At 51.8% G+C, this 22,625-nt stretch overlaps 6 protein-coding genes across 6 annotated transcripts; 3 read left to right on the top strand and 3 right to left on the bottom strand.

Annotated features, from left to right (window-relative positions):
• Positions 1–966: 966 nt before the first annotated feature.
• Positions 967–1,705, top strand: N0V96_007478 (uncharacterized protein; the record flags this gene model as incomplete). The annotated part of the gene is made up of 2 exons (XM_065758036.1): positions 967–1,149; positions 1,322–1,705. 2 exons carry the CDS (start codon positions 967–969, stop codon positions 1,703–1,705), a joined length of 567 nt encoding a protein of 188 aa, XP_065613178.1.
• An 897-nt stretch (positions 1,706–2,602) lies between these two features.
• On the top strand, positions 2,603–4,964 carry N0V96_007477 (uncharacterized protein; the record flags this gene model as incomplete). The annotated part of the gene is made up of 3 exons (XM_053192895.2): positions 2,603–2,947; positions 3,012–3,421; positions 3,476–4,964. The coding sequence occupies 3 exons, from the start codon at positions 2,603–2,605 to the stop codon at positions 4,962–4,964; spliced, it is 2,244 nt and encodes a 747-aa protein (XP_053049835.2).
• Positions 4,965–6,172: 1,208 nt separating this feature from the next.
• On the top strand, positions 6,173–8,318 carry N0V96_007476 (uncharacterized protein; the record flags this gene model as incomplete). The annotated part of the gene is made up of 4 exons (XM_053192896.2): positions 6,173–6,814; positions 6,879–6,967; positions 7,023–7,101; positions 7,152–8,318. The coding sequence occupies 4 exons, from the start codon at positions 6,173–6,175 to the stop codon at positions 8,316–8,318; spliced, it is 1,977 nt and encodes a 658-aa protein (XP_053049836.2).
• Positions 8,319–8,382: 64 nt separating this feature from the next.
• Positions 8,383–9,432, bottom strand: N0V96_007475 (uncharacterized protein; the record flags this gene model as incomplete). Its single annotated transcript, XM_065758035.1, has 1 exon — positions 8,383–9,432. One exon carries the CDS (start codon positions 9,430–9,432, stop codon positions 8,383–8,385), a length of 1,050 nt encoding a protein of 349 aa, XP_065613177.1.
• A 5,326-nt stretch (positions 9,433–14,758) lies between these two features.
• Positions 14,759–15,374, bottom strand: N0V96_007474 (uncharacterized protein; the record flags this gene model as incomplete). Its single annotated transcript, XM_053192898.2, has 3 exons — positions 14,759–14,779; positions 14,833–14,970; positions 15,027–15,374. The coding sequence occupies 3 exons, from the start codon at positions 15,372–15,374 to the stop codon at positions 14,759–14,761; spliced, it is 507 nt and encodes a 168-aa protein (XP_053049838.2).
• A 4,446-nt stretch (positions 15,375–19,820) lies between these two features.
• Positions 19,821–21,586, bottom strand: N0V96_007473 (uncharacterized protein; the record flags this gene model as incomplete). Its single annotated transcript, XM_053192899.1, has 4 exons — positions 19,821–20,081; positions 20,162–21,192; positions 21,262–21,389; positions 21,453–21,586. The coding sequence occupies 4 exons, from the start codon at positions 21,584–21,586 to the stop codon at positions 19,821–19,823; spliced, it is 1,554 nt and encodes a 517-aa protein (XP_053049839.1).
• Between the last annotated feature and the right edge of the window lie 1,039 nt (positions 21,587–22,625).

The raw sequence follows: 22,625 nt of genomic DNA, 5'->3' as shown, positions 1-22,625 counted from the left end.
CCAGGCAGGAAAGCAAGATCAAATTGCGGAATGGTGACTACAAAGGGGCATATGTTGAAATTCTCGTGGCTCAACTTTTCCAGGATGGAGCTGGCAGATCTGCTCTGGACGAGGCAGCTAATAAGTTGCTCAAGTTTGGGCCAGAAGAATTGGATGAGGTTGCCAGAAAGGCGCTCGCTTGGGTTTAGCTTTGCCGTTCGCTGATCAACGTCAACTGAATCGTGTTCTAGTATCAACCTTCCTTAATTGAGCCTGAACAAGTTGTCCAAACGATCGTCTAAATTTCGCGGATATTTTACAAGAGCGTGGAGCTCTCCTCACTGGCCACATGTGTAACGAGGCACCTCACAAAATAGAGTGGCATCGGGCCTAGAATAACCCTTGCATCGCGAGACAAAGTATCTTTTGCTTAGGTAAACCCCAAGAAAAGAAAGCAAGACCGTGTGAGGCAGCCATGGCAGTCGCCAGTGTATCGCACCTTCCTCCCGTTTCAGTACACTTGGTCGGTACCTTCCCACTTCACTTCGGCTCCTTCCTGCACTTACCTTACCTCGGACATCTGGGAGCGCCTCACCTTCCGCCCCAACCTCTCCGCCTCAGCTCACTTCCTCCCGTCACAACTTCACAACTTCACGACTCTACGCAGCAAGCACTTATTTCTTTTCTTGAATTCATCAACTCACTAATCTCCTACTTCTTTTTCCTGTCTCGAGCGAGTGCTTTCTCTGTTAGAACCAGCCCGAAGCCTTCCATCATCTCAGACATCGCTTCACACTACCACTCACTCCTTCAGCTTCACAGCTGTTCTTCCCACCAATCCGACGCACTTTCGCGAAGTTTCCCGGCAGACAGGGACACGTTGAGTACCTAGGTGTTGTTACCAGGGAAAGCACCGCGATGTATAACTACTGGGAATGTGACACCTGCGATCGCAGCTTTGGCAGCGAGCATGCAGTCCAGCAACACATGGACGCCCTGGGCCATTGGGATTATGATGATACACCCCAACACTCTGGTGTCTGGTATGAATGCGACGATTGTTACGATCGGTTCCACGACGAGCAGGATCTCCGCGACCACGAGGTCGAGGAACACAACTACTGCGATCCTTGCGACCGCTATTTCACCAACCAAAACAACATCCGGCTGGTAAGTCAACTCCACCCATTCTCGTACTCTAGCAGTCCGACTAATCGCGATTAGCACTTGAACTCTAGGATTCATCGCAGTACCAGCGACATCCAGTGCCCCTTCTGCAAGCAGATGAGCAACACCGCCACCGGCCTTATCCACCACCTCGAGCGGGGGTGCTTGTCCCAAGGCCCCTCTTGACCGCGATAAACTCTACCAGGCCGTGCGCGCACGCGACCCGAACGGAGTCATCTGCAAGAAGCTCCTAGAGTGGCATGCATCTCCTATCTACACCGCCACCAACCGAACATACAACTACCACATCGACGCTTACGAGTGTTATCTCTGTCACCGTGCTTTCTCGTCTCTGAATGGACTCAACCAGCATCTCAACTCTCCCGTTCATCAACAGAAACTCTACCACTGCCCGAATCATCGTTGCGGTCGTGAGTACACCACTCTCGCTGCGGTCATCAACCATCTCGAGAGCGAGTCCTGCGGCTATATGCGCTTTAAGGCAGTGCAGAAGAACGTTGGACAGATTCTCGATCCTCGTCGGATGCTTTCCCTTTGATAGAAGGTGCGATACTTTAAGAATATTCTTCAAACAGTGGGCGTACGATATGCGAACATGTGGACACGGGTCTGTTGTGGGCCATGAAAGTACTTTGACGAGACTTGCGTTGAGACGATATGGAAGTATGGAGTCGAGAATTATGGCGGCTGGAATATTGCAACTGTTGCCTGTATTAGCTGATCACGTCGTTTGTGTCTACGCTTCCTCAATTAATAGGTTTAGAGAGTGAATGAGAGACTTTACCCTGAGACTAATCCGTCCCCCGTTCACGGTTCACTGCACAACCACGGCACAGTTGTCGTCTTCATTGAGGCTCTTTCCAATAGACCATTGCCAATGAATGGCCTGGCTTACCTTGTTGACGGCCAATGGGGTTAAGGCGGTTCTAAACGAGATCTAGGCTCGCTTATCCAGTCCTACCCATGATGTTGGGGAAAATTCGGACTCACACCCTCCGAAAACCACCTCCATCCGGCACGGCAACCCGAGTCCAGATGTTATGGGGCCGCTTGTCATTGGTGCCATAATATGTCTTTGCCTAAATCGGGGTCGGTGTCCAAGACACATCGTGCTTGTTCCCGCATTACCGGGCTCAATTGGTAACAGAGATCAACGGAGCCCATCAAGATGACACCTAACTCGGAAGGCGACTTGTGAGTATATATCACAAGCTCTATGTTCCTAGTACGACATTTAAAGTTGATTCTGTCTACTTGCAGAGCTGATGAGGGCCCCCTACATACCAATTTTGCTCTTCTTAGACTCTAGTCCGGCATATTCTTTCCCACACCCACAAGCCTACAATTCTCCAAGAGATACCAAGGTCCTCGAAAGGAAATTCCACCTAGCTTGACTGACGGAAAGTCAATATTCTTAAATTTGTCTATAGCCACCATGGGTTTAGAACAAAGACACAATGACGCAGATGGCGATACCGATGCATCGAATCCCACACACCCAACACTCAACACCATCGATTTTAACCTCCAAATTGGCGTCGAAGAGATTCTCACCGACGTTGATCCCGACGTCTCTCTAGAATTCTTGCAGAAAGCAGAGGCTCACTCTGGAAAGCCCCCTCCAACGCGCGTATCGAGAGAAGTACTCGTCAGCACGCACAATGACTATGTTGAGCAGCAACAAAAGTCTGGGCAGCAGAATGGGCCACGAATGGTGAAGAAAGTCGTATTGGCATTGTCATACCCGCCGTCTGTCAAGTCTGTAGTGGATCTCTCGCCGGTACGTAGTCCTCCCAGGCATGAGACAATTCCTCCCAGAATCGCAACCGCTTAACCATGTCTAGATGCGCCTTGACGAGCTTTTGGTGGAAAATCATCACGAGGACAAGTACCTCGTCCTCAGGACAATCGTTCAACCATACCCAGGTGCCGGGACGATTACCATCGTTGAAGATCAGTATGGCAGTGTTGATAAGATGGCTCTTTACAATCAGGGCAACTCTACAATTCTGCAGTCCATCCCGAAAGGCTCGGTCGTCCTCGTAAAAGAACCATACTATCGCTTCAGCGGCGATAACGATTTCATGCTTTGCATTGACCATCCCTCGGACATTGTGCTTCTTCGACAAGGTCCAGATGATGCGCTGATCCCAGACATCTTCAGGGCGGTGCCAGAGTTCGATACGGCGGCGGGCTGGAAGGCTGCTGGGGATCGAGCCTTCATCTCCAAGAAGCTTCCTTTGGCAGTAGCGAAGTGAGATCTACCAACCTTTCCTTCAACTGGCCCGATGCTTACACGCTTTTATAGTTACACCAGAGCTCTGGAATTTCTACCAGAAGAGGACACCTCCGTCCGGGTTGATGTTCTGTTGAAACGAGCAGGCATCAATCTTACCCTCAAGTGCTTTGACAGGGCGCTATCAGATGCCCTTTCCTCGAGATGTGCATCTTCAGACTGGAAATCCCATTTCGTTGCGGGTAGGGCAGCTTATGAATTCACGGACTTCCAGGCTAGCAAGCAACACTTCGAATCGGCTCTAGCACTCAAACCCGAGGTAGCCAACATCCGCAAGGAATACGAAAGATGTGTAGCAAGGCTCGAGGAAGAAAAAGGCAACTACGATCTAGTAGACATGATAGCTAGCGTCACTTCGAAGAATATTCACATCGATAGAGCAAGCTTCTTGTCACGCACTCAAGTCAGAGACTCACCACATCACGGACGCGGGCTGTTCGCCACAGAAGACATCAAGGCAGGGGAGATGATATTCGCAGAAAGAGCAACCAGCGTTCCCAACGAATTCAATCCAGAGCACAACGCAGCTGCAGCATACGCCCAGCTTGTGGAGCTGTGCGCAGATAACCCAACAATTCACAACAAGGTTCTCGACCTTCACGGAGGGTCCTACAAGCGAACCGGCCAAGAAGGCACACTCGTCGACGGCAGGCCAGTCATCGACGTCTTTCTTCTCGAGTCCATCCGCCGCAAGAACTGCTTCAGCGGCGCCCAGGTGTCGGCGCAGGCTGCGAATCCGGAATGGAACATGTGGAAGCAGGGCATGTCGCGCGGGCTCTGGGTGTATTCGGCGTATGCGAACCACGCCTGTCTTCCCAATGCCAACAGGTCCTTCATAGGAGATATGCTCATCGCCACGGCTACAGTGGATATTCCTGCCGGCACGGAGATTACGCACATTTACCTGCCTCCCAAGGCGGCGTACCTCCTTCGCATGCCGCAATTCCGCCGCAGCTGGGGGTTTGTCTGCAACTGCGCCCTTTGCGCTGGTGAATCCGGATCTTCGACAGAGCAGCATCAGAAGAGGAATGCTGTTCTAGCCGAAATCGAGGCCCTGATCAGGACAAAGCGTCCAACCAAGTTCTACCCCGACGCGACGATTCGACAAGTCGAGAAGCTGGCAAACAAGCTCTCTTGTCTCCACGAGAAGGAGGTCTACGACGACCTTTTGTTACCGCGCTTGATGCTCGTCTGGCCGACGATGTGGCTTGTGGAAGTATGGCACACCCGGAAACAGTGGAACAAGGTTGTCAAGTGGGGTTGCGAGGTGTTCCGCAACTTTGGCTTCGTCGAGCCGGTAAGGGAGGGAAGGCTGTGGATATATAAGGACACCCAGGCGGTGACGACGTTTGAGGTCATACGGGCGTTGAAATGGTCGGCTGAGGCGTATTCGGCACTAGGCGAAGAGACATTGGCGAGAGATTGCTTGGACGCCGCGAGGATCGGGTTGAAGACCATGGTTGGGTTTGTCACGGACGACACATTTGCAGCGTTCAAGTGAACCGTTCATCACTGAGGTCCTGTCATTGACCGGCCTTCCGTCCTATCACATTCTCCACTTATCTCTCTTGAGTCCGGACGTTCCGCTCCCTCGGTAAGTCACGAATTACGTATCATACGAAGGAAACGATTACTTTTGCTTGCGCTATTTGTTTATTTGCAGGACACCAGATATCAGAGGCTTGGCAAACGGCGCTCTTCTTGGCATTGCGGACGTTGAGCATGAATCAGGGCATAGCGTTATCGCTGCGAAGGACCCCTTCTTGGCACTTCAAGGTTTTCAGTTGTGTGAACTTTCCCAGCCATCAACCTGTCAGACTGTTGACTCTCCTCAAAACTATGAGCACGTGGGACGCCAGGAATTGAGTTTCGATGTGTGTTATGGGCCTTTTGGCGCACAGCATTGAAAGTAATGCGTCGCTTCTCGCTTCTTACTTCGCTATATCTTATTATTCTAAGCAAATTTATCAAATTGTTACGTATTTCCAAGTATGTCATCCTACGTAAAAGGATTGCACCGTATTGGGTTCTCCAACGATGTCACCTGCGGTAGTCCATCCCGGGAGCCTTCAAGCCCGGCGCAACGAAAGATCATATTCCCCGCGCGTTCAACCTCCACTCACCACCAACAACACCAGCCAACTCTACAACATCGCCTCAGATTCCTCACAAATATCCTAGACAGACCAGGAAATAGGTCGCGTGCTTATCGTTAGCCTGTGAGGGGAACACCGTCAATGAAGCGGGGTACGCAGCAGTGAAGCTGCAAGCCAAGAACTCCTCTGCCATCGATGCTTGGCTTCCCCCCACCTCGTGGGAGGTCGGTCTGTACTTCTTCGGACAACGCCGGTCCCAAGAGTCGTGATAAGTTCGGTTTCCCTACTGCTGTGAACGTGATGAGTGAGCCGGGACCCCGCCGACGCGCTTCCTTCCCCCAAAGTTCATCCATGCCGGCCACGGGAATGTGGGAAGAACTTTGCGCGGCAATTACTTGGACCTTCTAAGTTGAGTTAGACGCGTGATCGTGAATGAGGAGGGTTAAATCGACCGCTCACGATGTCTTGGCTCGTGTATATCACCACACTCCCGCCCCTCCGTACATACGGGCCTCCATTGCCAATCCAACGTTCACCCCAAGTTTCATCCGATCTTGGCCCTTTACCTCGTGGACTGTGCTCCTCCCCCCTTCCCGAGCCGTAGCATCCCACGATGTCCGCCCTCGCCCTGGTCCTCTTGGCGTCCGCGCCCTTGGCCACCCTCGCCCAAACCTTCCAACGCCTCGGCGCCTGCCCAGACCTCGGATGCGTTTTCCCGCCCGACCAAGCCCACTTCCTCCCCGGCCAGAACTTTGACATCCGCGTCGAGATTCACGCGCCGGTAAATGGGACCGAGGCGTTCAACGACGGCGTGCCGGACCCAGAGTTCACCCTCACGATTGCGAGCAACAGTGAGCCCGAGGGCAAGTCCGTGACCGATTTCTTTGGGATCGAGGAGGAGCCTGAGCTGGAGACGTGGACGTTCTCGTGGTATGAGGATCTGTTTGCGCAGGATGCGGGGAATAAGTCTGTGGTGAATGTGGCGTCCAAGGCGTACCGTCACTTGTCGCTGTATGAGCCGGGGAACTACACAGTCGAGTTGAAATACTACAACGGCACGAAGAAGACGCTGGCGGAGTGGCTGGTTCGCCCTCTTGCTGAGGAGAAGAAGGCCAAGAATGTGATTTTGTTCATTGGGGATGGTATGACGACGAATATGATTACGGCTGCACGCCTGTTGGGTCACAAGAGCGTGAATGGAAAGTATCAGTCGAGGATGCAGATGGATCAGTTCCCCATCTTGGGGCATCAGATGGTGGGTTCTCTCTGGCGGAGGCAAGGCGAGATCAATCGAGTTGGAAGTGCTGATATAAGAGCAGACACACTCCGTTGACAGCTTCATCACGGACAGCGCCAACTCTGCGTCCGCGCTATACTCTGGTCATAAGGGCACGTCGGATTCCATGGGGTGCGTTCATAACCGACTGGTTTGCGAAAGAAATCGAATTCTAATTGTCTCGTAGTGTGTACTCCGATTCATCGGCCGACGACTTTGACGACCCCAAGGTCGAGACGATCGTGGAGATGGTAGTCCGCGTCTGGGTGAGTCCCCCTCGACGAGAACCTCTTTTTGGTGGCTAACATATCTGTAGGGATCCGCCTGGGGTGCCGTGACCACAGCTGCCCTTGATGATGCCACTCCAGCAGCATTGACAGGCCACAGTAGATCCAGATCCAACGCCGGCTCTCTCATTGATCAAGCCCTCAATGGCATGACGAACTACTCTTGGAGCAGCCACCCCGGTCCCGACGTCTACTTTGGCGGTGGTGCCTCAACTTTCCTCCCCGGAGCAACCTCGTATGAGGGCAAGGATTACTACGAAGAATTCCGCAAGCAAGGCTACTCTGTAAGCTGGAACGCCACATCCCTTCGCGAAGCACCCGTCGACTCTCCGGCTTTGGGTGTCTTTTCCACCTCCCATCTTCCCGTCTGGCTCGACAGGAAGATCTTCAAAGACAACATCGCCGCACTCAAGACCCATCCCTCCGGAGACGGCTCCGCGCCGCTCGATCTCCCGGGCCTGAAGGACATGACCCTCAAAGCCGTCGACATCCTCCTCGAGCGCAGCAACGACACAGGCTTCTTCCTCATGTCCGAGGGCGCCTCGATCGACAAGCAGATGCACGCGCTAGACTACGACAGAGCCCTCGGCGACCTCCTCGAATTCGACGACACCATTCGCGCCACGGTAAAGAAGCTCAGTGAGGCCGGGGAGCTCGAGAACACGCTCATCGTGGTGACGGCCGACCACGGCCACGGCTTCGACGTCTTTGGCGTCGCTGATACAAAGTACCTCGCCGCGCAGGATACGGACCGCAAGAAGCGCGACGCCATTGGCATCTATGAGCGGTCCGGCCTGTCGCAGTATACCGTCTCCCGGCCGGACGGCATCGAGTACGGCACCGGTCCCAACTTCCCGTCCAACTGGAGCCCGCGGTACGCTATCGCGCCTGCGTTCGGTGCCAACCCCGATCGGAATGAGAATTACCAGCTTCACGAGAGCCCCCGTCGGGTGGCGGTGAGCGGTGAGGATGGGTACGTTGCGAACCCGGAGGATGGCGAGGATGGGTTCTTTGTTCCGGGTACGATCCCTACGTCGTCTTCATCTGGTGTCCATTCCCTGACTGATGTTCCTGTCTTTGCTATGGGGCCCTGTCAAGAGACGTTTGCCGGAGTGTACGACAATACGGATGTCTTTTTCAAGATTGCTTCATGTCTTGGGCTTGGGCAGTCTTCGCCAACACCCAAGAGAAAGTGAAGGTACGGGGCGTGGGTTTAAAAGCCAGGGGGTTATAGAGGCACATAATCAGCCATAGGCAATACTAGACCAAGTCTGCCTCTCGATGACGCGTATGCAAAATCATCTTACAGCAATCAACATTTTCCGTTCCAAATTGTAGTCTCTGTGCATCCTTCACCTGCCACACTTCTTCCATGTCTTCTTGCACTCGTTGAAGGGAAGGGAGTTGACGATGTTGGTACATCTCCCTGATCCTGACAAGAACCAGTTGACGTAGGCGAATTTCGACGGACTCGCAGCCACCAGTCCATAGAGGCCACGCATGGGCAGAGACGAAGGATGATGTAATGGGTACCTTCAAGAGGTGGTAGATGCACTGCTCCGCGTAATGTGGCTTCGTCGACGATTCTCCGTCGTCCCATACTCGATAAAGGTAGACGATGGCCGCGTGTTTGTAGGCTTGGATCGTGTGCTCAATGTCTGGATCCCCTTCCTCGGAGAAGCTGACTTCCTCCAGGCTTCTCTTGATGCCGTAGCCCCTTTTCTGGTGCGCTTCGCCGGATTGCCCTTGCATCTTGCTGACGGTACTGACGATGGACACAACGGAAGTAAGCTTGGCCAGACTGTGCAGACCTTCGAGAGGCGCCACATTCGTCATGCTTAACAGCGGCCTAGACGCGCGGGAAATGGAAGACATGACGTCGTGGTAGAAGCAGAGGCTGAGAAGGAATTGCGCGCTCGAAGTGTTCCAGTTCATTGGCCCCCCTGAGTGCATGATGACGGCTTTGGCTCCAGCCAAATGATCGATTTGGCTGTCCGTGTTGAAGAGCCGGTCCGAGATTTGGAGCATCAGTATGGTGGCCAACGAGAGCTCGGGATTCTCGGTCTGGATCGATTCTCGTAGCGATGACAAGGCGACGAGCATGTGGCGTGATGATAGCGTTTTGAGGTGACTGTCATTCCGGAGGATCGCAAGGTGGCCCGCCGCCATGGAGGAGATTGAGAAGAGCAGGGCTGTGGAGCGGAGCATCATGGGTGTGAGGTGAACGAGGAATGGGTTCTGTATGCCGGATGCCATGGATATGACACTCGCCAATGATCCGTTCCAATGATGTAATAAGTAGCGGATCATTGGCGAGATATCTGGCGATAAATAGGACGGATTACGGATGAGACTGTCAGGGCTCGACGCTGAAGTCGCCGTCATCGAGCTGGAGCTAGGCGTCGCGGGCTGCTCATCGCTTGAAGGCGGCGTGACCTTCCGAGGTGCAATATTGCCCTTGGGCTTTTGACCTTTCTTCTTTGTAACTCTTCCGCCGTCTTTGGGGTCATCGGCTGACTTCCATCTCACTCTCAGCCCGTACCCCTTGCATGTCTTGCCCAAGCGGATGCAGCGGCCGCAATGAGGCTTTGCTTCATCGCATTTGTAGCCCTCGTCTCTACCATTAAACTTAGTATCAACACTCCATCATTGTGCGACAAAGGATCTTACCGGCATGTGAGGCAGCCTGTTCTACTCCTTGTGTGCGGCATCTTCGAGGTGGATTCCGGCATAAACACAGCATGATCTGAGGGGGCGCCGATGGATTGATTCTTCAGCAAAAGTGGGGTTCAGCGTCCTCTTTTTGCCTGCGGCGTTTCTCTTCTTAAGTCCGAAAGCTGGTGATCTTGGCACTCACTAACGACTCATGAAAATGTCTACTTTTACCAGTCTGGTGAGCATAAGAATGTGACATATCAATATCTTGGGAGATTTCTGATGACTCATGAACTGACGACGATCGAGCGACTTATCGCAAGTTAGTTAAGAAGCCTTCTTGGTCCTTAGTCGAATCTAGAAGACTAGGTTCATGGTGATTGAATGAGTGATGCTAGCTGAAGTGAGAGAATATTCCTATATTCCTGGGGGTTCATTAAGTCGCGGCATCTGAATGTTTTCTACTGGCCTCAACATCCTCGGTGAAATTCTCGCGACGTGTTTCCATCACTACTTATTATCGTTTTCCACGACGTGAGAAACCTTCCACCCAGCACCAATTAGGACGTGGATAAAGTAGTCACGCTTGATAATGTCGATATATTTCAACGAGATGGGAGATTGAAAGTTTCGATATGTTGAACCTCATCCTCGAAATCCTCGAATCCGTAGGATAAACCTCTTAAATGGCGATGTTGACAGACTGCGACGAAGCTGAGGACGAACCTCCGTTCACATCATTTCAACATGTCATGGAACAAAATTGAACCGATCAGACTTGGTCCTGCAACTTTTGCGCGCTCATGAACTCATTCCAGTCTCGTGACATGTGAAGTCAATTGGCGATGGCACGTACCTCAATTCTTGCGTGGATATAAGAGATCAGCGCAACCATGCCATAAAACTTTGGAGGTGGGCCACACGCACGCTGATTGACTTGCGAACTCATCCATTCCCCTCATCTTATCAATGCAGAAAAATATAAGATATCACATATCAAAATGGTCAGGATAGTGCCGTTTTCATCCTGTACGCTTTTAAGGACCAGCCTCGAGGATGGGCCCAATGAAGATCTTGGAGGAGCGAAACCCCGCAGATAGACTTGTTTTTGTACTACAGCTGGTATGAACAAGCTTCATTGACTTGAGAAAAAGTTCGCTGTGCCTGCATAGGTATCCTACGTAATACTCTGAGGGAGAACGCATCCCGTTGGCCCGGGTAAGATGGGCACATGCCTCGTGGTCTTTGAGCTGGCAAACGTATAACATTTGTTCAGGCCAACATGCCCAGCAGCGATGCAGTTTCCTCCAACACTCGTAATGACAGACACCAACATGCGTTGGTGGCAGTTCAACGGCTTCCATACCACTGCATATTGGTAGAGAGAACAAAGGGATCGGCTCAGGGGTGGGCATTCGGTTGGCTTTGAGTAATCTTGGCTGCAGCTTTAAATCAGTCAGGGTCCAGACAGTCCATGTTCCGCATGATGCCAATCCGGGTCGAGATGCTGAGTCCCGTCGCCAAATTTCATTGACGGGCGGATTTGTTTCTGCAGTCCCGGATGCGACTTGGCTCACTTTCGGATCGTTCATCTGTTCCTGCTTAAGAAAGCATCTCAATTCAAGTTCTGGGTGGGCACTATACTGTTTTATCAAAACTGTATTCTCGTACTTGTGACTCACAAGAATTTACTTTCTTCGATAACAAGGTGCTCAGAAATCTGTTCCTGCTTCTACTTGCTCATTTCCTTATTTATGTCCATAAGACGAAGAACTTCAATTCGCTGCAATTTCCAACACATTCGGCTTCTGTTTTTCTATTCATTCCATTTCCAAGGCTTCTGCATGGGATGTTTTCTCCGAGCCAGCTGCGTACGGGAACGCCTCTCATGTAGCGTTGAGCCTCCTGGACGTCCTGAGGATATCCTTAAGTTGAAATCCAGGGCTTTTCGAGATAAATCTACGATCTCAAAACTACTACTGTGAATCGTAGATTACCATACTTCGTCTAGTCGGCAAAGATATGAGCTTTTTCACTCAGAAGCCCTTACCAACACTTCTGCCTTAACCTCTGCCTATCCAGGATCAGAATGCCACCAGAACTCACCCCGATGCTCGGTTAGCGAGTAAGTACAGGGGTTGGGGATTTTTTTACGTGCCGAGTTAAATTTTGGTATGTTTGTTCATTTAAACGGGTTGATTTGCCTAGTCATCATGTTTGCCATCTATCCCTGCCAAAATCCTTTATGGCATGCACTTGATCTCTTCAGGCTGTTTGGCATGGTGCTGGTTTGCTTGGGCTGATGACTCGGCCAAATGTGGACTAGTAGACTTCATTCAACAATGAAGATAAATGTGAAGCATGAAAACCGAATGCATATCAGGCAGGGGCTGGATATTCTCTCCAATCGTCGGTAATCCTCCAACACCATCACCTTTCACTCACAATTCAAATACCCTTAAGTCGTCCCTTGCAAGACAACGGCGGCAATCAACATCCGTCCCTTCCTCTTAAATCTTGAACAGGCTTCTAGGGGATCCTTCAAGTTCTTTCATGTTTGCGATGTGACGCGGAAAGTGAATCAATCCATTGCAAGGGGGAATAGGAGCTGTTCTCGCAGCCAGGCTCTAGATACGCCACCGAAGGAAGTTCCTTGTGATAAACTCAGGCAATCCCGCAGTCTGCTTTCCAAATATTTGAGACGCACTTGTGTTCCATGGTTCGTGCCCGTTTCCCAAAATTCTTTGTTTAGTGTTATGCGCCGACGTCTTCACCGCACACTGCTTGAATTAAACCCACCATGTCGAGTCCAAAAAAGGGTTCCCAGGCTTGGAAGGCCCAGGACAAAGGCCCGGGTATCATTACAGTTTGCTGGATCTTCACCGCTCTGAGCACAATATTTGTCCTTGGCAGAGTGGTGGTCAGGTGGAAGATCATGAGAAAATTTCATAGCGATGACTATTTTGTTATTGCAGGGCTGGTATATTTTACAATTCTTCACACCGCCCTTTGGGACGAACCCTGACAATAGCAGGTGTGTGGCTACATTTCCACTTCGCTCTCGACACTTGCAGTATACTCCGGTATTGGCAAACACCTCGAGCTGCTCACCTTGGAGCAACAACAAGATGGTATGCTGTGGACGACTGCTGCCCAATGCCCTGGCATCATGTCTTTCGGCCTGCCTAAGCTGGCTGTAGTGTCGCTTTTGACGCGACTAATGAACCCTGGCGTATACCACAAGTGGTTTCTGTGGTGGATGGCAATATGGTGCCAGTTGACACTCTTTGTGACAGTCGGGCTCCTGATAGGGCGATGCACACCAGCAAGCTCATTGTGGGACTTCTCTATCGAGGGGACCTGTTTTAGTCCAGACATTCTAATCAATTTCTCGATTTATGCAGGCAGTAAGTCGCAAGAGATTAAGATATCGATCTTAAACTGACCAGAGCTACAGCATTTTCGGCATTCGTTGATGTCTACCTAGCTGTATACCCATCCATCGTTCTATACCGCCTTCAGATGCCAATCAAGAAAAAGGTTGCACTATCCTGTGCTCTTGGCATTGGCGCAATGTAAGCAGCCTTAGCCGTTTATCTTTTGCTCTTGACTTGTTATTGACGAGATTCCGCAACAGTTCAGGCATTGTCGCTATCTATAAGACGACACGCCTTCCGTTGCTCGCGAGTGAGGATTACTCTTGTAAGACCTTGATCCACCATTCAGACGATCAGAGTACCACCTTACTAACTGAAGTCTCTTCTTGCGTATAGATGAGACACCTGACTTAGTAGTTTGGACCGTGTAAGTTGCAGTCGGCGTCTCGGCTGTGCAAAGTCGCAGCCGTCGCGGTGATCAAACCCTTCTGACTAGAGTTTACAGGATCGAAGGCAGCACCATCATAATTGCAAGCTCCATCCCTGTCTTGCATCCGCTCCTAGAGCTGATCCTCAGACGCAATCCCTTCTCCTCCGCAAGAGCATCGAGACCAACGGCAAAATCCTCCGATAACAACACCGGATCAGCACCGAGTAACTATCGGCCCTCACGCGTGTATGGAAACTACGAATACGAGTTGGGCCAACGCAAAGCGAAACCAAAGCCCAAGGATGATCTCGGATTCACGATCATTGAAGGTGACAGTCAAGAGAATATCATGTCTACAGGAGGCAGATCGCGAGCTCAAACAGCTACGTCTATTGGCAGTCAGACTAGCCAGCCTGAGGATGGAAGGATTGTTCGTACCGACGTAGTCACTGTATCCTACGATGAGAAAGGACGGGCAGGGGAGACCTCGGCTTCAAAGCGGTGGAGACCGGTATGAAGGACGATTTCCTGTAGGCTCCGTTGCCCGACATCTCCCTCTCATGTGTAGTGCATATACTAGGTGGAATGAATAAGCAGGGCCCGTGAAACCGTCGCCAATTGGAAGGACAACGTATGCGGATAGTATTACAGATAGTAATCAGATGACAATGTTTGAGTACAAAAATTCTGCATTATCGTATGCACTGGAGGGAACACTGCCGTTGTCGTGATTTATAATTTCACGACAGGTTCTCTTTGTTTCACTCTGAGAAGCCAATCTCCATGTGGTCAGTATTCCATACAAGAAGGAATCTCATAAACGCGCAATTCCGGCAATTCTGGTCACTATCAGGCGATGTGGGACCACATTCTTGATGCCCATCAGCAAGTGGTCTTATTCTAATAAGAAAACAGCGGCCTGGATCCGGCTGAGAAGATGTGCAACTAAGAAAGTTGTCGGATAACTGGTATTCAAGTAAACCTAATAGGAGGCAAACTCGTTCCGAATGAAGGCCTGGCGAGGATCAACTTCGCCCAAGTCCCAACCGCCCAGTTCCCATGATTTAAATGATTAAAGAAGTAAATGGGTCAAAGCCGCTAAACGCCGTTGCCCGTAAGCCGTCCCCCGTGCACCATCGCTTTCCGAAATGTCGACCAATCGAGCGGAGTTCCTCTAGCAAGCGCCCTGAACGGCCTGAAGTTGGGGGTTAGCGATACCCGAGCCCGTTGTGAAATTGCAACACATACCATTTGCTGGTTCTCCATGTTCTTCTTGATACCACCAGAGAAATCCATCATGAGTGACTGGACGACGGGCATATCTTGTGCGGGGTTGCCGGTAAGACCAGCAACCTTTTGCAACTCAGAGAGCTGGGCGTTGGCGACCTTCACTTATTGTTAACACCGAAATCCGGGGAATAAAAGGATTTTTAATCACTTACAACAGCGAGTCCCTGGGTGGCCATATTGCCAGAGGGAGCAATGAGCTGGTTGGCCTGTCTGACCTGGATACCGTCGCTGACGAAGGACAGGAGGTTGGACTTGGCAGTCTGGAACTGCTGGGGGTTGGGAGGGTTGGCCTGAAGAGCCTGCATGACGGCATTGACGCCGTTGACCTCCTGCTGCTGGACCTCGATGTTCAAGGCGATACCACCGGCCAGAATCTTCGCCTCGGCGCAAGCGGGGGTGTCTCCGGCCGCCGGGGCGGGAGCGGGAACGGGGGCGGCTCCTCCGTTCATCTGAGCAACGGCCAGGGTGGCGAGGGACAGGACAACAGTGTAGGCCTTCATCTTGACGGTTGGTGGTGATTTACGATTATTCGAGAAAGATTGTATATAGTTGAATTAAAGTTGGTGGAGCCTGTCCGAGGGCGAGTAATGACCGTTTGCTGCTGTTGACGATGTTGTCCTATTGTCCGAATCCAGATCCAGTGCAGAGGCAAGAGCAAACTGTAGAAAAGACCGGGCGGGCATCTGGTCTTATAAGTCCAAACGGCGAGACGCACATTATCTAGGCCGGCCCAACTTCACGAAGCAAAATCATGAGATGAGGCCCCCGGTGGAGGGGGGGCTGTCCAACAGGAAGCACGAAGGCGGGCCAGCGATGGAGGTTGAAACTTCCGGATGATAGACTTTCTAGAGTGTTTTGGGGCGGTCGCCGAGTCGCTGTGCTGCTTGTTTCGAACTTTGATAACGTTGGGACGAAGGAAGGATTTCCCTGATTGTCCATCTGCACAGACGATGCATTGAGGTGCAGGGTATCAGAGCAGCCACACAGCCCACGAATCACATCCTTGGGTTCTTCCTGTCGGCAGCTCATCTTTTCCCCCTTCCCCTGGCCGCGATTCAGTAGGGCAGAGAAGGGAGTCCGAACATGTTGAGGGGCCATGGTTTGCTTGAACAGAGCCGCCGACGGCACCCTACCAGACGTCACAACTTCACGTCTCGGACTTCGAACTCTCTTTGGAAATGGTGCCCATCCGTTCCCGCCTCGCCTGGTCTTTTGATCCCTTTCTCGACCGTCTTCTTGGGGCATCTTTGGCCACATGGATACTCGTGCCGGCTTGCAACATGGCTACATCCATGACTCGTCTGATGGACGTTACTCCTGCCCAAAAATCGCCTTACTCAAAACAGCCATGCTCCCGAGAAGCTTAAAGGACTTGTCCGCAGCTACAGCAGGCTAAGCTTTGGGTTAGTCATCTCCCGTTGTTCAGAAATGCTACACACAAATGGACGTCCAAATGGTGGCACCATCCTGTCCAAAAAGGAACGGATGGCAGTTCAGACACCCGTCCTCAAGAACTGCAGGTCGGCGGTCTAATTCGTTTCGTGCAGCGCTCCCTGCCTCTTTCGCACTCGAAAAGAAAAGACAATGGGGTCCACATCCTGGTTTACTTGGTCCAGCTCCTACAGCACATGGACAACTGAAAAAGGCCAGCCATTGTCACAGGCCGTGTTAGTGCCAAGTATATCCCCTCGCTCAGTTGCCTAACATGTGGCTCAAAGCGACTTGTGAAGCACTCCAGCGGGCCTTGGGATTCGGTTGTTGTCCCCTCCGATTCGCGCCCACCTCGCAACCTCTCCTCGGCCTCCCACACGGGACGCATGGGAAAACGTTTCCTCGGATTTCAGCAAACCTTCGCGTGGCTTATCCCATTTATTTTGGCTCCCGTTGAAGATGTCCCTATGCCGTCGGGTTTGCGGGATGAAGCCCGTTCCCTGTATCTTCTGCACGCCATCGTGGGCTCTTGTGAGGTTCGCTCCCGTTTCCAGGGACACTGATTTACACATTCCACGCTATGATTGGGCAGAATATCTTCAATTCGGGGGTTGTCCGATCAGGATATACAGTCTGCTTGGTGCATCATGTTCCATCACGCCATCTTGACACGGGCATCACTTAGATATGTCAAGTATTCCTTAAAAGAGTGAATATTATGTTCCTTCGCACGCCAATGAAACCATGATGCCTTCAAGTGCCCAGGATTTGCGTGCCCAGCATGATGCGCGAACAGTTTTCTCGGCGCATCTTGGCAAAAGGCCGATCCCGATTGCCAAGTTGGTCACAAGCGGTTGAACCAGAGACACGGGTACGAAACAGCGTGACTGACAGACGCGACAAGTGTAAGCGCGCGTGATTCTAGAGGTGGCATTCACGCTGTGTTATAGCCCATCATAAGTGATGCCTGACTCGGCCGGGCTGTGCTGGCGTGAAAGCGCCGGCGGAACCATTGCAACCGATGACCCAGCAGAATAAGTGAGCACACCTCGACCGGATTGGGGCCTGTGAGACGAAAGCACTGTTCACAGCCAGGGCGGGTAAACAATGCTAAGACGGAAGTCCAAACAAATTGTGAGTGATGTCCAGGTTTGCCAAACTCTACGAGACTGGCCACACGCTGGATGAATGAAAGTGACAAGCGAGGAAAACGAGGCGACGAGCTTCGACAATAAGCTCAAGCTTGTGGGGATTCCGCACCCTATGACGGCTAAGCTGAGGAATCAGAAGGGAGGGTAGTAACAGGCCACTTTCCCAGCCCTTTCGTCTGAAGACTGCATAATGGGAAAGGTTGTCTTCAAGAGTGGCGTCTCGAGTGTGAAGTATCCAGTCGCCTGAGGTCTCGCCATCTAGCGGGGGCTCTGTCAAATGCGACTCGACAGGGCGGCCTGAATGGGGTGTCCTACACGTTGCAACCAGGGGCAAACCTAAAGACCCTGTTGTAGGGCATTTCCCCTGCGTTAGCGTAGGGGATCTGGAAATTTAACCTTGTGTTGCTAAGATTCTTCAGCATCGCGAAGTAAAGAGTTCAAACTGCCAGAAATTGGTTCAATTAGTCGTATCCTATATCCATTTATCTCCACCTCTCTCTTCATGTTTGACAGCAACAGTGCTACCGCACGCCTGGAATTCTTCCAACTGATGAGAACAGCCCACATTCCGAACTAGTGAGTTGACAGACTTTCCGATATTTGAGATGGACAATGCGTTCAAATCAGCCGCAAGATAAGATCAACGACGGCTAAAAGGTTGTCAAAAAGTCCGCCGACAACAAAGCGAAGAGACAAGATGTTCCGGATGTAAGCCAATCGCTACCAGTCTCAGGTCCCCTTCGGATCCGCGACTGGAATCTGTGGTGCGGGGAGCGGGGAGCTCGGAGTTCGGGTATCTCAGGCACAAATCCCCGTGGGACAAGGATCTCATCGTTTGATCGGAACTAGTTGGTCTGCGTTGGTGCGTTCTATGGACGTGTGCCTGGCGAAGGTCCGGCCTGTCCCGTATGTCTCTCATTCGATGATGAAGTAAAGCAGACGGGTAGGTCCTGATTTCAATGCCGGTTGAGGAGACGTTTCTGTCAAAGTCAATTCCGACTGCGAGGTGCGCCGACCACAGTCTGGCAAGCCAAGCGACCCCTGAGAGTCCCGAGCCTGTGGTTGGAGAGCTGCTGAGTGATCAGTTGATGAGGACCGGACACCTTGGCATTCCATCGTTGCGATCAACGGCCGAATCGCTGTGCGGCTCAGTTGATTTCAGAAGAAAGAGAATCGGTTTTCATACGATTGCCCAATCATGGTGATCACTATGCGCTTCCTCGTGACGATATTCATGGTGGAGCTAGCCGGCGAGGATGGCAGCTTGAAGAGATCATAAGGCGACACGTGAGAATCGCATCGGTTGCGGGACGTCTTTCTTTGGCACAGCCGACAGACAGAAGTCTTGGCTTTAACATTGTGTTTCTAGGCAGAAAGTCTGGATACGGCAAAGAATGGCGCAAGGTTTGTTGAATGGTCGCCCAACACTCTAGTCGGGTGCTGAATGGCGTCAACAAATCGATGTTCGTGTTTACTTGTGGTGAAAGTGAAATACACAATGATGAGTCTTCTCTCTATGTAGTTTGCGACCGCGATAAAGTTGAGAGCACAGATGAACAAACATGGCAGTGTATTTACTGACGCCATTTAGCAATTGGTAGGATATTCGAAGCTGCTACTCATTTTTACTGAGCCTAGCATATCAAACCTTACTTAACAACCTCGCGTTGTATTACAGGACGCCTGAAATTTGCAGGTGACGGCGTTGCTCCTACTATTGATGCCGTTTGTCATACTCATGCCTTTTAAGTGGCCGATGTCCTGAGATTTGGTTTTCGTTCCAACCAACTCACTATCACGGAGCAATGCCTTGTCTCTCTCCGCTGCAACGTGTGAAAGACGTTTTGTATCATCAGCGCACTCTCGTGGTGTTACTTTTTAGTAAACCTTTCGTTTCCTATGCATACTACGGCCGTCAAGTCGCACTTCCAACTACTTCCAGTCGCTAGTGGTGCCCCCGAATGGCGATATTTCATTGCTCGCTTGGGCATCACGTTCCGAGGCGAAGTAAGCTTTCGCGATGATCAGAATACGGGTTAGAAGGTTCTTTAAGGACCAAAAGACTAGAAAAAAAGGGGGGACAGATTCCATCGGTTAATCATCTCACCGTATCGTGCTACCTTCTTGGCCGGCCTTTCAAGATTGCAGTTCAGAGCCCGATAATAAAGACACCAAGCCGAGGGGGAAAAGGGAGCCAATGTTACGTAGTCACTCCCATAGCAAAGCGTAATATTCTTTCATCATCATGATTCATGTAGCATTTCCAGTGTTGACTTCCCTCTTCAGGTCCATATCCAGCCGTGGAGTCAGCCAAAGTACATTCCGTTCGACCAAGGAGCTCCGTCCCAGAGCACCGATGGAAATTTACGTCCTCCACCGGAAAGCAGGGTGCTTCCAATCCAAATCCCGAACCTCCTGCTCCGTGTACCCAGCAAGCTCCTCCTCGATACTGAGATCGTCACGACGCTTATTATCCCACTTCATCCAGAACCACGCCGAGGTCGCCACGATCAGAATCATGCTCGCCGCGCCGAGGTTGAGACCGTTGCCGATGTGGAAGTCGGGCGCGTCCCAAGAGAGGTAGGACCACGTTGATACGAGACCGCCAACGTTGCCAAACATGACCTATATTTCTCAATGTTAGCTTTCGGCATCTTCATGATGACTGGTAAAGAGTGGCGAAGAGAGAAATGTTGTAAACTTACGTTGAGACCGATGGCACTGCTTCGCGCCGTATCACTGACGACATTGGCGCTGATGTGGGCGTTGGACATGGGGCCCATGACCATGGCCGAGCTGGCAATGAGGAACGTCGCCCCGTAGCGTACGCGAGCCACTTTGGACGCGAGGAACATGATGTATCCCGCCATGACCATCGGCGCGCTCATGGCGATGAGAACTTGTCTTCTATCAAGGTACCAACTCAAACCCGGGAACGCCACCGTGAAGAAGGCACCAACGACGTAGGGCGGCACGCTGTACAGCTGCTTCTGGACGGTTGAAAAGGTCGGGTAGATGTTGCTGACGATGGTGGGGAGGAAGAAGGCCAGGCCTTGCACGGTGATGTTGTTGAAGAAGAAGATGATGGCGATCTCGAGGGTGACGGGGTTGAGCATGCCGCGCTTGAGCTTCGTCTTGTCGATCTTGTCAATCACCTCCGTCGCGCCGACGCGCTCCGACTTCACGCGGGCGACGCAGAGGTCCTTCTCCTCTTGCGTCAACCACTTTGCCGTCTCGGGCCTGTCGGTGAGGGTCCAGAAGGAGATGATGGCCAAGACGACGGTAACGATACCCTCGATGGCGAAGATCATGCGCCAGCGGTGCAGGCTGCCAAAGGAGTCGAGGGTGAGGATCGCAGAGGCGAGCAGACCGCCGAAGGCGCCGGCGAGGGGCGCCATGACCATGTAGAGCGATAGGCGGAAGGTCAGCTCGGCGCGCTGGTACCAGCGGGAGAGGTAGTATGCGATGCCGGGGAGCATGCCGGCCTCGAAGATGCCTAGGAGGAAGCGGACGCCGCAGATGGCGGCGCGGTCCTTGACGAAGGCGGTGCAGATGGAGACGATGCCGAAGAGGAGGGTTGTGATGGGGAGGAACCAGCCCGGGCCCATTGCTTTGCAGGCGATTGTGGCGGGGATCTCGAAGAGGATGTAGGAGATGTAGAATACGGAGAGGATCATGTTGTAGTCGTAGCCTTTTAGTTCGAGGTCCTTGTCGAGGCCGGCGATTCTTGCGTTACCTATGAATGGGATGTGAGTAAATACAGAGACATTGTGGTTGTAAGGTGGGTTTTGATGATATCACTTACCAATGTTGGCGCGGTCGATGAAGCAGAAGAGATACAACAGCGCGACTGTGGGAATGGTGTGCAAGTCAAGCTTCCATCGCAACTTTCGTACAGCTACGGGGTCGAATTCGACGAGAGAGTGGCCATATCTGTCAAGTTATTGTCAGTCCCGTGAATGATGGACACTGAGAGGTGAACGTCAAGCTACTCACTTGTCGGTAGCAAGCTGGCCCTTTCCAGCTGCGTTGTGGATACTATCATGAACAGGAGCAGCACTAATGGCATGGTCCTCGGTCCCCTCGACATGAGTGCCCTTGTGGACCTCCTTCTCCGTGGAAGAAGACATGGCGCAGGTTGAGATGTTCGATAGTTCGGACAATGTCCCTTGAACTCGAGAGTAGACGAAGTAACGAAACCTTAGAGTTTCTCTTCGAAGCTTTCTGTGAGAATCTCAGAGTACGTTATGAGTCTCTGAGATAATGGCTTACAGTCGTCAAAGTCAGACTGGATACTCGAGGAATGAGTTGCCAATACAGACTGAGAAGAGGATCGTGGTCGTCTATTTAAATCCAGCGGTACCTCGTACATCGTTGGAAAAGAACACACCCTGGTAGAAAATGCCGTACCCATGTCCCTAGCTCAACCCCCAAGCATCCCAAGCATTTACCGGGCACCACTCTATTGGGGACCAGAGCTGCATCTTTGGCGTTGCCGCACCCTCCATGTTTAGGGCTCCATCAAAGTGGGAATGCCTGCGGGGTAGGGATACGCCATCATCGAGGTTGTATCGGACGTATCGTTTGCTGAGAAAGATTGTCACTTTCTCCTCCAATTGTGGACTGGGTTGTATCAAAGATGCCGGGACACGACCATTGCAGCGTTTGACGCGGGAGATCAGCGCTGCTATGATGGCATCAGCGTGATAGTCTTTGAAGCTCAACGAGAACACCACGAACAGAAAATCCACGAACATTCTGAAAACTCATCGTTTCTCGAGTAATGTTTGCCTGCTGAGTCCGAATCTCCAAATGACTCCGCCTGGAGGCGATTCCCCCAGGTTCTCCGCCCTGCCCGCCCCCGCAATCCTGGGGAAAACATCCACTTTGGTCCGTCGGAGGCTCCACGTGCCCAGGTTAAGACCCCAGCTTGAGTGGTTCAGAAGAGCCAATGAGGCCTGTTGAGTTGCAATCTCGAGGGGTGTTAACAGTGCCAAGAAAGCTAGAGCAATTTGTCTTCGGCAAATGGGATCGGCAAGTGAGGTTGAAAAGGTAGCGGGAACTGCCAGCGTACGCGCATGTAGAGTTGTAGATTCATCACAATGCTGCAACTTATGCGGAGCCTCTACTAGCACACCTCGAGAAAGATCTTGCTCTCCGAGAAACCGA

Source organism: Colletotrichum fioriniae, assembly GCF_027942845.1.
Source record: "Colletotrichum fioriniae strain IMI 355084 chromosome Unknown scaffold_9, whole genome shotgun sequence".
NCBI lineage: Eukaryota > Fungi > Ascomycota > Sordariomycetes > Glomerellales > Glomerellaceae > Colletotrichum > Colletotrichum fioriniae.
Note: the sequence above shows the minus strand (reverse complement) of the source record. Positions and strands in the feature narration are given on the sequence as shown.